The following is a 15520-nucleotide window of genomic DNA, read 5'->3' on the forward strand; positions in this document are numbered from 1 at the left end:
GCGCTGGCAATTTAAAATGTTTCCATCTCTGTGGAGTTATCATGCATAAGTATGGACACACACTGTGCACTGTGCATGTTGGCCTTGGTTTTGGCATGGCCTCTGGCTCTCCAAGTGGAGCAGAAAAAAAATGTACATAAATGCCCTCAGGCCAAATGTGTTTATGATAGAGAGAAGGGGCAAAAGGGAAGGTTTATTTAACTGGTGGTGGGTAGAAGAGAAACAAAGACAGGAGAAGATGAGAGGCAGCAAGGAGTGGAAAAAGAAATCGATGAGCAAGGAGCTCAAGAGAAATGATGATGATGATGATGTGGAAACTGTATGAAAGAGAAACGGATACAGGAGGGCGGACAGGAGGGCAGAGGGAAAGACATGCGGAGAATAATGGAGCGAGTGGGGATTGGGTAATTTATGTAAAGAGTGGAAGGAAGGGCTGAACAAAAGAAGGAATGACCTCTGACAAGAGAGGAAAGTTTAGAGAGTTAGAGAGAAATATGCACCTACAGCTCGCCGCTGAAAACCTGTATCATGAGAGAGAAGAGAATGCTGCAGAAAACCTGCCCTGCTGTGCTTTTTGACTGGATTACTCAGATCATACATACATTTGTGCACCAACACACACACACATACACATGTTCACATCACATAAAATAGAGCCTCTGTGAGAGTAAAATGACCTTAATAACACTGTGAAATTAATGATTGGAAACAGGCAGTTGAACTGTCTGTTAAAATGCTCAGGAAGACAAGCAGAGATGATGTTGGCTAACTGACGAGTACAGTCCTCACCAAGCTTGTTTGATTCTTTTCAGATATATAAACAAAATATAAAGAGATGATGAGCCCTCCAAAAGAATATTGGAGTGATATTTGAAGTTTGCACCCTTTCCTTTTGGCTCAGACAATGAAACAATCCCATGAACTTCAGTTGCCAGATATTTTGGTGGAGACCAAAACCAGAGCTAAAATAACATGAATATTACGCTTAGATTCGCTGCGGCGGGGGCAGAAACACAACTCCAAGTGAATTATAATGTTGTTCTATAACTGCTGGAGATGCAAATAAGCAAATGTTTGCTAACAAGTTCCCCATTTCAATGTAAAACGTGTGATGTGTTAACAACTTGTTTCTGCTGCCCCCAAGTGCCAAAAAACAGCTACTGCAGACTAAAGAGTATTCACAGTATCTTGACTAACAATTTTTTTTAGATAGATAGATCAGATAATTACTCCGACCTTAACTAACAATCAGTGGAATAAGAACAACTAAATGTATCTGAGAGTAAACCACCAATGGTTTTAGCAAGCTTCTCTCCTCAGGGTAACAGTGGTGTGGATGTGGGAAGACCCGAGAAGTAATTTCTCTAATGATGATTGCTTTAGAGTCATGTGTAAGGAAGCCGCTGCAGAATACATTATGAAAACAAGCGGAGGGGGAATCATTGCACAGGCCACTGTTGCCTCTAAAAATCCAGGACTTTTGCAGTGAGGGAGAACAGCAAAATTACAATCGATTTCCTGTGTACATTTTAACCTTTTACTGTCCAGAAAGTTGACTGAGCAGGCTTGTTCTTTCAGCAGTGCAAAAGAAATTAATTACCATGGGAATCAAACAGCATTATATTTGATTTTTTTTTTTTGCAAGCATCATAAGCGCATGGCTAAATAGGCCACAGTAGCATCTGTAGCTCCCATGAAGTGGATTGTTTTCAGCTGATTTCATATTGCTTATACATACTTAAATAATATGGAAATCAAACGAGGACAGAAAGAAATTGCTGAGCTATTCCCGGGCTATTTTTATGCCATCATGCAAATTACTTTTCTAAGGAATAACTATCATAGTCCCATTATCATTTTATGCATGAACAGTGTACATCATACATTTTGTTCACTGTAGGCACAGTTAAAAACACTACGCTCTAAATTTTCCCAATTATGCTTAGAAACTTCATGTGTCCTCGACAGATCAACGAATGGATATATTATTTTTTTAAAAAGACAAATGTAAATGCAACCAAGAAGAATTCGGGATGGCTGGGAATGCATTCTAAATCACCTCAAGGCCAGATGGCAAAAAGGTGTAAACGTATCCATGTCTCCAACATGCACACACAATCTCTCCTCATCCTAAGTGTTCATCATTAGGCAGTCTGTGGATGAAGCCTCTACAGTCTGTGTCCCTGTGACAATGGCAGCTGCAATTACAATAAAATGACACTGAAATTAGTTGTCATTCTCCTTGTCTCATTAAAGTGACAGGGAAAAAAATGCCTTATGTGACTGAGCACAAATCATCGTACACACAGCACTAATCATCTGAAAACATCTGTGTGGTGTTCAGGGTCTTTACCTGTAGGAATTCTTTACATTGTAAGCAAATGTTATTTGAATACCACATCTACACAGTGTCTCAATAAAAGGCAACTGTTACGCCTAAATAAGTGTGTGGGAGGCCTGTGTCTCCAGTCTAAATGTTTGTAAGCCGGTGGTTCCAGGTCTTAGTGTAACACTATAGAGTTGGGTCTCTTAGAAAGTCTCTTCTTGTCTCACACACACACACACGCACACACAGACGAGAGCTTGACTGAACTACAGTGTGTTTTAAGATAAGACTGCGGACAGATAGACTGTGATCAGGACTACGACCTCTGTGATAACCACAGTTCATTTCCATTTGCTGTCCTTGTTGCCTCGCACACATTCTGCAGACAGAGACAAACTGCATATTCACCAGACTGAAGGTCCCAAATTCACAGAAAGAAGATATGACAACCTTACCAGCAATTCAGTTCACTACTGCTTAGAACGTCACATTCAGATAAAGTTCTCGAAGGATAATACAAGAAAAAAAATGTATTTCTCTTAATCTCTTCACTATGTCCTCCACTGTCCCATAATGCCTTAGGGCTGGCTGTGGCTGCAGACTGACGCATCCCCATCTTAAGACTCAATCACCAGCAAGGCTTTAAGTTGGAAATGACTTTCTGATCTCATGGTTGGAGATTTGCTGAACACAGTTACACTTACTTCACCTGCTTATGCCACCAAATTATACATGTCCTGATTTGATTTTTGACCCGGCAAGGTTGCGGCGTAAAGCGACCCTCAAGAGTAGGTGTCGCTTCAGATGTTAGTGGTGTGAATAGTGTGAGACCATTTGTGTTTGTTCATCAGTGGCTCAAAAGCAACCTTTAATCACTGACTTAATTCCCTTTATACTTTTCACCTTGTGTTTAAAATGCAGTCTATTAATAAATGTTTGTCCACTACGTTTAATGCATTTAGTCAGTTTGTGTTGTCATTAAAAAGAAATAAAGGATAATTAGAGACTACACCCACTGAACACTCTAAACACACACACAAAAAAAGACAGAGATAATGGAAAAACTAGAGGGAAAGGTGACACTGGGATGAAAAGATCAGTGTGTGCGTGTTTAATCTCCCAAACCTCCACACACAGCATGACAGACAGCAGGGAGGCGGTGGTACTGATGGCGCTCAGAGTGAGGGGAGAAGGCGGACTGCTGCCAACATAAATCAGTGTCATGCCCTTGAGCCACACCTTAGTAGAGAGTCGTGCCACTGAAGCACTGTCCTTGCTTTCCGGTGTCTGAATGTGGACTCACAATTAATGTGAAGCGCTTTGAAATGTTGATACTGTACATTTTGTTTGAAAATGGTTCAGTGTAAAACTGTTACCTAGGAGAAGTAAAGTGCCTGATTGAATTTAACTTTTTAAAGATGATTCAAAACACATGAAGGTACAATGGAAAGCCAGTAAGAACAATATGCCCTAGAATATCACATCCTATTTTATTTCAGTACTTCCCAGCTATATATAACAATAATTCCTAATGACATAATTAAGTGAATTTACTTGACCTGAATTAATTCGATTAAGTTCATTTAGGTTTTCACTAAAAAGCGAAGAGCTGCTTGCGGTCACTGAAGCTTGAGGATGGACAGTAAATCTCGTTGTACGTCAGCCTGCTTATCAAAGTGCAATGCCTTGTTTTCTGTTTCTACATGTGTTAAATACAAAGTAAAAGTAAAGTATGTGACACATTACTTTTAATGCTGAGTAATTAGTAACATGCTTTTTCAATGAGTAATGAGCAATGAGCAATTGTTTTCAAGTCACTTGTCCAACATTGTTCATAGTGTATACTGTACAGTATAATGTCTAATGTCTAATGTTGTTGTCTATAATGTCTCCTGACAGTTGGAAATCAGATGCTGAAACATATTTTAAAACCAACATTACTGCAGAAGAAGAATTCTTTATTGTCCAAGTATGTTTTTACACATACAGGAAATCTGATTTCTGCATCTCACCCATCTGTGAGTAGTGAACAGACACACACACACACTAGGAGCAGTGAGAAAGAGCAGTTAGGGGGCTAGGTGCCTTGCTCAAGGGCACTTCAGCCATGGATGTTAAGAGTGGGGAAAGCGCTGTTCACTCGCTCCCCCTGCCCACAGCAGGCAGCTTTTTTATTTTTTCGAGGAACTCAGTTCAGTGCTTTTTAAGACCTGCAGATACCCTTTAAAGTGAAGTGATAAAGTCAAACGCTGCTTTTATCTTAACACTTTTTAATCACCCTTCCTTGTTGGATATTTTTTGGACGCCTGAAAGCAAACCAAACTTTTTCTTTTCTTTTTAAAACCAAAGCAAACAAAGAGCCAGTTTAACAGGCAGCAGAGACTGGATACAGTTAAAACAAACGCAAACACGTGCATCTCCCACACACTCTTCCCTTGCCTTCATTTTTAAAATGAAACAATTAAATAAATCTGACTCATCTATGTCTTACTCGACTAACACTGAGCATCACCAACACACACATTTGAATCAAAGACATGAGTCACTTGTACAAAAAGAAAGAAGAAGGGCAAGCGTATATGATACGACATAAAAAAACGCAAGCAGGTCTAAAACACACTTCTATGTGATCTAAAAGTCAAACCTCACTTAAAATGTCATTAAATAAAAAGCTAAAAGTCATTTCCATCACATTTCCAGTGTCTCACAACTGGTGTGTTGAAGGAAGTGAACAACTAAATATCAGTCTTTTGTTTGGCTGCCATTTACTCAGATGAATCACTGGCTGCCCCTCTGCTGCCTCTGTCAGATATGCTGTTATCTCACTGGTCGAAAACGTTGGACACCAGTTGGAAACCAGTCGAAGACATGTTTAATTACCAGGCAGCCATTTGGATTACTGGGAGCAGGTTCAGCCAGCCAGTTTGCGGATGTTACTGAGGAGTCTCCTGCTGTATTCCCTGTGGTCGACTGGCTGGACTTCCATTACAGTTACCTTCACTCGACTCTCATCCTGTGGAGGGAAGAAAAATAGTTGTGATTTTTAGTGCAGCAACGTCTGCAAATAATAAAACGCCACAAGAAGTGGAAGCCAAAAAACACTTTGATAAGTGAATGAGTTTAAGTATAGCCAAACTCCAAGTTCCAATGTGTGTTAAGCCAGTCATGTGATCTGATTCTGGTGGAGTCCTGAACTGTCTGTGTGACACTGACTGGTGTTTGGTGCCGGCTGACATGACTTTCTATAGATCAGTGGTCCCAAAATCTTTTAACCTGACTAAACTCAGTCTGTTTTCTGAATGCATTATAGCACAACTATATGTATCCATCACTCAAAGGTAGGGTAGCGAACATCTGTGCAGACTGTAGATCTCAATGTGCAGTCTAATTTCAGTTCTTTTGGTCGGCGGCACGTTTGGTCCTTTCAGATTCTATGAGCATTTATTTGAGCTTTTTTTTTTTTTTGAGAATGACAAATCTCTCTGTCACTTGCCCTGATGGTAACCCCTATTTTTCCTGCACATCTGGAAAATTCAGGGACATGTTATGTCATCATGAGCACCAGTAAGCAAGAGCCCTGTCATTAGCCTGATCATAATTGAATATTTAACAGGGGTTTTGATATGCTGATTTTGATTTGAATTCTTCTATTTTGTTTGAGAATGTAAGATTAATTAATGGACATGCTGGCTTTTTTTTATGTAGTGAAACATCATTATAATCACACTCACTTTAAGTAGTATTACTCCCAAGACAAATCATTAATCAATTAGCAATTCAGCCAGCATAACCAGCATCAAAGATTTATCACTTTCCCATTATCTCATATATGATTCAACACCTCCGCTAGTATTTTTAATTTGCATCTACCTCAGGATAGCAGGCACATTAAACAATACCGGTGGCCGTCAAGACAAAGGGTCCAATTGACAAAAGGTGAGAAATTATTTGGTTTTCCAAAGAACAGACTACTGTGAGAGAGAAGTTTTGTTCATTTTATGTGGCAGACTAATATTCCACACCACATCACGTCAGGAGAAAACAATTACTCCGTGGCCTAACATTCACCCCTATTCTCTAATTTAGTTTCAGATGGCGGGGTGAGGTGGGCTTCCTCCCTGAGGAATTAAACGCAACCTCGAGATGCTGGCTCAGTGACAGAACATGCGGAGACATTCCTTCGCACACTTGCAGCAAATAGCTAACACACACTCCCTTACTGATGCCACAACCTCACAGAGAATTAATGAGACACTCTACTGTACCGAACAATAAAATTACATTAAAACAGAGAATCCCTGCGGAGAAATTTGGAAAATGAAGCTGTAAATAATACTTCACAGCAACGGGCTGGATGTGAATGAGAATTACATCATATTTACAAACATACCTTTAGCTTCTAGTCACACTAGTGGCATGGCTCTATGGATGGCAATATCTGTCTGTTAGCCCACCACTTGAATGAAATATCTCAACAACTACTAACAACAACTACAACTACACAAGGACTGCCATGGACTGAGACAAAATAAATTTGTTCACTGCAGACACATGCACTCACATGTCTGACCCCACCCCGTAGACACCAGGTCTGTTCATACCTCTATGTAAATCATTAAAACTGTGTATCACAGTGTATCACAGATTATCACAGAGTATTACGAACAACCGTACAGCCTTGAACAGATTCACAGGCTCAATAAGACTCGAACTCAATACATTGCGTCTAGCTAATGACTGGAAATCAGATACACTTTCCCAAATTCTAAGTGCATCAATAATCTTGGATTGCCTTTTAAACAAATGCAAATTAGATGTTTATGTGAAAAATGAACTCATCTGTGCTCAGTAAATCCAATCCTACAGGACAAATCTGATCTTCACCATCATTTGAATTCCATTAACTCTACCTTCAGGAGAGGGAAATGGCCTCCACAGCCCAAGTATCTGATTCACTGCACACTCTTCTGCCTCTGTGGGGCACCACCTTAACTAGGTAACCTATTCTATCTAAACAAAACAATGATGATGTTGCCAAAAAATATAAAAAAAAATCCTGTGTAAAAGAAGAATCCTTCAAAAATAGGGTAGTGTTGTAAATGTAGCCATTTGAACCAAAGACCGCTGCACCACTGAACTCACCTACTGTGAGTTCAATCTAGACTCTCTGACCGAAAGGCTCTACTTAAAATACATTTCTAATCAAAAGAAAGACATGACAGTAATGTTAAATCACTTGCTGACGTACAATATATGTACCTTGTGTTTATTGTGCGTGGAGAATTTAAAAACCACCAGGAAGAAAACATGAACACTTTAAGTCTGATTTAGACTGGGGTAGTGGTGCACTTCAGCCTCCTGTGGCTGAAATGAGCATTACAAAAAAGAGAGCCTCCCTGGGCTTCCGTAACATCTGGCTATGGGATTCTGTGGTTTAATATTTTCAGTTGATGGCAGAAAAAACTTTTGTGGATGTTGTGCTTTTTAAGTAAAAAGAAAAAAAAAATTATATGTGGCTTATCGTCTCTGCTGTCCCCTAACACAAAACTTGAGTTCACATGCAAGAGAAGTTCAAACAGTAACTCTGTGGGTTGTTTTTTTCTCTCTCTGTGTCCCTGCTATGAAAAATGACAGTACAAATTTTGTAAGTTCATTAGTCTTGTTAAGCTCTGACATTTCATTACATTGTTCTATTTTTATGAAAACACTGTTAGATGTCTAATCTCTTTGTCTTGTGTCACACTCACAAGTCTATGGAAAAGAACTGAGGCTGAGGTAGAAAGACACACTGAACAAGTGAACCACAGACACTCTCTCCATTCTGTGTTCGTCTTTTTGAATCATAAGCTTTGAAATAAAAACAGTAAACTTTCACTAACAGCCTCTGAAAATGAATACCATCCATTGACAGGCCTTGTGTGGAAGATCTATCTGCTCAGAGATCATTATCTCTACTTTGTGGAATACTACAATCGTCAGTTTTATATTGCTCCTGTTGAGGTTTCAATTTCAATTCTTGGTGCTTCCTACAAAACACACACACACACACACACAAAAATCACAATTAATTAATACATTAATTAGAAAACACCAAAAGGTTACAGTCATGATGTTGTAACTGTATGTGTTAATTGTGGTTTTGACATCCTTACAAAATGTCATCAGCACCTTTTTAGCACTTCTGCCCACTGTTACGACACAGTAGAACTGTTGATGTGTGATTAACAGGTGAGTGTTTCTGAAACAGTTTTTAATTGGCAGTGATTAATTAGGAAACATTGCATCCAAAGGTTTGGACACACAAATTACATATTTGATGATTTGCTGATATGTGAAGTAAAAGTCAGCACACGCTCTTCCAGATCTTAACTTCCACCATTCACCTTGACTGCCATTTCCCACTGACATTTCAGACACAAAATTTCAAGCTGGAAGCACTCTGAATGCTTTTTATAGCCTCCACTGCTTTGTAGGCATCAATTAGCTTCATTTTTAGGTCCTCAGTAAGTCACTTACGAATCTATGGTTGTTGGTTTGAAGCGTAAGAGAATGTCTGAGTGTTCCAGAAGAAGGCCCCTGCATGTGCCACAATTACTGTTTAATTTTTTTGTGACATGAAAAGTAACAGTCTCATTTTAGTCTTTATGCTGCAGGGCAAAATCAACAAAATATGTAATTTGCTTTTAAAACTAAAACTTTTACATACAACTGTATTTTCATAGTATTAGCTGTAGACGTGGGCGGACGTAACATACATTGTTAAATGAATGCATCTGTCTCACTCAGATATACGGTTTAATGACAAGTGCTTATTGTGTCTTGTTAAGCTATTCTTTCATATGAAAGTGATTTGGTATAGGTACAGGCACGGAACAAATTGAGAAGTCAGTCGGGTGTCTTGAACAACGGAAATCTGCTCAGTAAATGGCTCGAAACACCGTTTACATGTTTTCTATTTTTCCATTTCCAATTCTTGCTAGGCGGGGCCCCCGGACTGTGATGACTGTCAGTCTGTCTGCCTCACACCTGAAGTCCAGACTGCTATGAAATCTGCTGTGGATCCTCATGATCCTCAAAGGAAGATCTACTGAGAACCATCAGTATGTTGTTTGCTCTGCCCGACGCTTCTGTATCATGGGCTGTAATGCATCATGCAGCCTCCACCATCTGCTAGTGGGGCTTAAGGCTTTTTTTTGTTAGTTGGTCAGTGGCACTGGTATGATGACATTCCTTGTAAACAGCCAGTCAAGCTCATTTTGGGTCAGATGTGAAGATTACTCTTCACTGCAATACATCAGTGCATGTAAAATCTTCTGCAGCTACAGAAAATGTGCATTCATGTGTAAAAAGACTGATTTTGAGTTTGCCTAGATTTTGAGTCATTCCTCATTGAAAATGTTTTAGACTATTGTCCAGATTATGAAGAATGTCTCATAGCATTCCAGGCATAGCATTCCTCGTAGGTTTTCCTGCGGTCAGGACACAGAACGTTCAGAGCTCATCCTACATCTCAATCATTCCCCTCAGACTCTTGGTATGTGCCCTCTGTAGCAAATTAGTCTCTGAATAATTAAGTTAATTAGGCTTAGACAGACAATAGCTAAATGCTAATTAGTGCCTAATTAAGAGAAATGAATCCACAGCTGTATTTGTTTTCTGTTATCCAAAGTGCACTGGCTACATAACAACTCCCTTGTCACCGTAATACTAATTGAAATGATTCTGGATTCATGTTGTGTGACTGACAGTGTGTTGTGATTATGTTGCATTTTATGCATCTTTTTTTGTTTTTTTACACATTTGAGACTAAACTTCAGAGGAAGGTAATAACTAACGATGAGTCTGGTTGATACAAATTCACTGATGGCATACATTACAACACCTTACCACAATGTACCACCCTTTAACACCAGGGGATGCTTAACATAAAACACTAAATTTTTATTTTTTCACTGCAGTATTCATTGGGAAATTTTTAATCAAGGAAGCTCCTTGTCCTACTTTACGTTGTTTGCTATTTGGAAAACATCCCTAACACCTCTGCCTGCAACCAGTTCCTCCTAAAGGTTGCTCCTGATCAGTAAAACTTCACACTAATACAAGGACAAAATTGCACTGTCACCAGAAAACCTGACAGAGAAAGTGCTACTTGCATCTGACAAAAAGAGTTTTATTAAAGAAACACACACAATAACACGCACACACGCACACACACATACGCATACGCATACGCACACGCACACACACACACACACACACACACACACACACACACACACACACACACACACACACACACACACACACACACAGCTTAGATCTGTACTGTAACTGGTTCCTGCTTCTTGGTTTGATTATGAAATTGACCCTAAATGAGGCCATTTACTGTTTTTACAACAATGCCACTTGTTTGCAACCCTGGATATTATGAAAGCCCATTTTTTTCTAGAACTATTATTAGTGTGTGAGAGAAATAAAATGCCTGCTGGTGTATTTGTTCAGAACGGCGATAAGGCAGCTGTTTGTAACAGACATGAACTAGTCAATCAGGGTTGAGTATTCCTGCAAGGCACAGATCACTGAAAAAAAATCTTGCCGCTTGTAGGACAATGATGAGCACCATTGTATGTCATTATATTCAGCTCTTTTACTCCTGGGAAACTAAATTGCATTGCATTGTATCAAATTCTATTGTGCTCTGGTTTATAGCTACTTACATTGTACGTCTCCAGCTTGACTCTGTTTTTAAAGATGTGCGTTGTGAAGTTGGCTTTCTGGAAGACTTCATCAAATGCAGCCTCGTCCTTAGGAAGAGCAAACACACACACACACATGCACACATTCTTGTCAGATGCAAACAATCTAGCTTAAGCAGAACTATGTAGAGTTGTGTATGTGTGTGTGCGTGTGTCTCACTGTCTCTTTGAACTGTCCCAGTGTTTCTGCACTGTGACCTAACAGGACCTCAGCTGTCTCCTGGAAGCATGTCACCCACTGGTTATCCCCGAAGTCTGCTAAGTTGGCCTGAGAGTCAGACAGACAGAGTTGATGAAGGGGTGAGAGATTATTTATGTGTGTATGTTTGAGTGTGTGTATATGTGATCACAGAAAATACAATATTTCTCAAAGTCAGCATCACTGTATGCGTGCCAAAGTGGCACTAACAATGTGCACTGTATGCACTTACAGAAAGTAGGAGTCTGTATTTAAAGTTGCGGAAGTCTCTGTCACACTTTTCGCAGCGGTACAGTCCGTTCTGTTGGTCTATGACCTTCTTGTTGCAGTCCGCAGATGGACAGGCCCGGTACAGACAATTCTCCTTACGAATGTACACCACTGTTGCCAAGCAGCTGAAATACTCCGCCTGCGTAGAGAGAACAAAAATGGGAGAGGAAAGGGAAGAAATCTAATTATGGGGATTAGAGGTGCAAGATCAATAAAAACTGCTGAATCACATAAAACTGCAGCAACTTGACCATCTAAAGCCTCAATTCCACTCCTCTGCGTATGCAAACATCGTGGACGTGGTGTTTGTGGTGCACTGTGTACTTGTAGCATAGTGTTTGCATCTACACAGAGCCTCTTGTACACACTCTGATGACAAAAATTACGTAATGCAGAACCTAACGGACCTTAGCATACTCATGGATGCAGAAAGTATAACACTAGCTTAAGAGGCTGCAGTTAATTTGCAGGTTCTACACCCTTATGCAATATTGTGCTGAGGAGAAATCTAATCCACAAATCAAGTTACATACTGGAGAAATCTTTCAAACCAAGCAAACATTACAGATGATGATTTAATTACAGAAAATGTTTGTACTGCATTTTGTGTATTTCATTTTCACTTCATCATCTAGTTTCCCTGTTTAACTGGTTACTTTCTCATTTGAGTGTGTTGGTGGCTGCTTGCAGTACTGGCAAAAATGCCAAAGCTATTTTATGTCTACACCACTGTATAGACATAAAATAGCTTCTCATTTAAGGATGTGTGTGTAAGGCCACATGTGACTATTCCAGACATGCACTCACAATAGATAATTATAGATCTCTTAGCTTAAAAAATCTTATCAGTAAATTGTAAGACAGTCCCTTTACTGTTGGCATTAAAACAGTCTGTCATTTTTCACTGAGCACGCTTATCTTATCTTCCTATTAAAAATAAAGATTCAGTAGGTCCCGGCTCAGTCTACCATCAGAAGAAGACGCTCCTCTCTGTCTGTACATGTCATTACACTACCAGGACATAAACAGGTGTGATTCTGCAGACTTTAAAAAGGCATGTTCATGTGTGACAGGACAAGACGTCTGAGCATTGTGCAGACTGTCACTATACTTTTCAGCGTTTTTAAAAGGTGTACAATAAATAGGCCGGAAAAAGACACATCATAAAGCATTTGTTATGTAGGAGGCTACATCATGGTAGATGAACAAGATGCCAGGTGGCTCAGGCCATAAGAACACAATGAGTAATCATTAATCCACAGTACAAGAGTTAAAATCACAACTCAGTCTTAGGGTAGGATGACCACTTCCAGAACACACAATGTTTCAAACTCTTTCCTCTCATACCCACCATTAACTAAAACATGCTTCCAGTAGGCTAAAACCATCAGTATAAGACTGTTGGTAACTTAAAGAAAACATGGTCTGGGTCTGGTGAATCCAAGTTCTAAGCACAGTGGTCAGCAGGGTGTGTTACCATGAAGTGATGCATAGCATGCATGGTAACAACTGCACAGGCCATGTTAAATAATTCCTGACCATCGTGAAGTTTCAGATGAATAGTGAACAAGATGATGCTGCCATCAGCACAGGAGGTGTGCAGGAATGGTTCACGACACTGCTGTGATCTCAGTCCTATTAAACAACTCTTAAGTGAAACACAGCAAGATTAGAATGAAACATTCACTCTTCAAACCTTTGGGTGAATGCTCTTCGGTGGATTCTCTGTTCTCAGCCAAATGCTATGAGTATTCTTGTTTTGTTTTGTTTTTTAGTACAGTATTTTCTTCTCTTTCTCTTTAAATCATAACTTAGCAACAGACAGCAAATGTCATGAAACCAAAACCAATCAAACTGAAGTGAGAAAAAAAAACATGTAAAAGACGAGAAAGAGCTAAAGTGTTCCTTCTAGTGCAGGCAGGGCACCCTTCAGCGGTTTTAAGAAAATGAATAAGTGGCTTAGGGTGAAAAGAGAAACATTAAATAAAATAAAAATAAACTCAGATCAAACTTGGCATCTTAAGTAAAACTGTTGCCAACAAGTCAGTCCAGCTGGTAGATGCACGCTGTTTACACATCTCTATTTGACTTCCAAACAATCTTGGAACAGTTTAAAAAGAGAGCAGAGGGAGTTTGAGAATTCTATGCATAATAGATGCAAGATGAGATGGATTTCTTTCTCCCTCTCGAATACATAAATTGTGCTAATGTACACATACACACAAGCACACTGGCACATACACACGACTAACATGCAAGGTTATATGCAAAGACCCAAACTTACACATTTGCAATACAGATACAATGAGCTAAACTTCCTTCAGTTGTGAATTTAAATTAAAGTGTACACAGTCAAACAGAATCAAATTAAAATGCAGCGATGTTGCGGTAATTTAAACAGATATTAGCACCTTAGGCAGCAGAACTCACACTGGTAAAATCAACAGCTAAAAAGGAAAGAAATGCCAATTCTGGGGGAAAAGGCTATTCTCTCATCCCGTGGAAAAGCACAGCATTTGATTTCCATAAATATAAATATAAAGAATGCACAGCAGATGAACTGTGTCCCATTGGGAAGAGGCGCATACGTGTACACGCCTGCACGCAAATAGACACATGGACACAATCAGACGCACAAGTGCAAGCACAAAACGATGAATGCAATGCACATGCACATGTAAGAAACCACAGAAAAGGCCTTTTCCCTTGCTTCACCAGAGGGTGTTTCTTCTACCAGGAGAGCAGGCCTTAAACAAGATGTTGGAATTACAGCCAGAATTTAAAATTAAATGCTTTAAAATGCATTCTAAACAACAACTACAAGCTAGAGTTGGGCCAGACTCATTACTAATGTTGGCCTAAATGAGTCTATCAAAGGCTCGCTTTAGGATTCTGGCCAAATTCACACACACTGACTGAGCAATGCTGCTCCTTCATTATACAACCCACACTTTCTGTAAAGTGCTCAGCAAGAGCATTGAATGTGAAAAGGCCATTGTGTTCTCTGCATCCCCTGTGAGATGGCTGACGCTGTCCTATGTCCCCATGACCTCTACAGATACTGTCAGTCAGACTTAGAGCTCTCTGACACTTTCTTCCCGCTAGCTAACACTGACTCACAGCCTCATAATCTGTCCACCCATCCATCTACCCAGTACCCATGCCACACAGCAAGAACCCCTCCAAAACACTTACTAAGAAGGTTTCATTAATTAGGAGAGTTTCTCCCGTTAGCAACGGCCCTCTCCTCCTCAACACTCCACTCCCATGTTTCCGCCCGCCTGCCTCATCACATTTCGCAGACTTGGGCAGATTGGAGTGCTGGAAGGCTGGAGAGGTGGGAAGGCAATGGGTGGGGAAGGTGGTAGGAGGGTGGACGTGGCAGGAGGAAAAGAACAGGCTGCTTTCTTTGGGGGCTCGTTGATGGCTCATGATGTTGGCAGATGTTACCACGAAAGTGAGGATGGAGGTCAGCAGGATCTGGACCACAGCACTTCCATGACAACAAGACCACTCAAACTAAATCCCCCTGCATTTGCCATCATCTCTCCCCTTCTGTTTCTGTGTTTTTATTCTCTATTCCAGTGTGTACACTGAAGCCTTGGGGCAGAGTCTTAACCTTAAGGACACTGTGGAGAACCTAGAAGAGCAGCATGACTAACGCTGCACACAAAAACGCTCACAGACACACAAACACAAAAATATGTGCGCAGACTTACCTAAAGAGTCATACACATGCACACATAAACACTCACACAGACACACACGCACACACAACATTCTGAAAATAGTTTTCATTCTTATCACAGCAAATCCCTGTGTCACCTTCTGGCACCTAAATGCAATTAAAATTTGTATGTGGAAGGGCAACCAAGTGAAAATCTACTTCACATAATTGACGTGGCTGCACATGCCAACTTCAATGCTTGTCCCAAAACCCCAACACACACAGACAGACACACTGCTACA

General features: G+C 40.1%; 1 protein-coding gene across 2 annotated transcripts in view; it reads right to left on the reverse strand.

The window, feature by feature from the left end:
• Nucleotides 1-4113: 4113 nt before the first annotated feature.
• LOC121191139 (replication protein A 70 kDa DNA-binding subunit-like) overlaps nucleotides 4114-15520 on the reverse strand; it is a 34807-nt gene continuing 23400 nt past the window's right edge. Inside the window, exons 14-17 of one of the 2 annotated variants that reach the window (XM_041052228.1) lie at nucleotides 11514-11690; nucleotides 11243-11350; nucleotides 11044-11130; nucleotides 4114-5339 (exon numbers count right to left, since the gene is read on the reverse strand). In XM_041052228.1, coding sequence (XP_040908162.1) covers nucleotides 5238-5339; nucleotides 11044-11130; nucleotides 11243-11350; nucleotides 11514-11690 — 474 coding nt within the window. In that variant the 3' untranslated portion in view covers nucleotides 4114-5237. Of the gene's footprint in view, nucleotides 5340-7481; nucleotides 8353-11043; nucleotides 11131-11242; nucleotides 11351-11513; nucleotides 11691-15520 lie in introns of those variants that run through there. The other variant, XM_041052229.1, reaches the window with a different exon arrangement.

Source organism: Toxotes jaculatrix, chromosome 12, assembly GCF_017976425.1.
Source record: "Toxotes jaculatrix isolate fToxJac2 chromosome 12, fToxJac2.pri, whole genome shotgun sequence".
NCBI classification, from domain to species: domain Eukaryota; kingdom Metazoa; phylum Chordata; class Actinopteri; family Toxotidae; genus Toxotes; species Toxotes jaculatrix.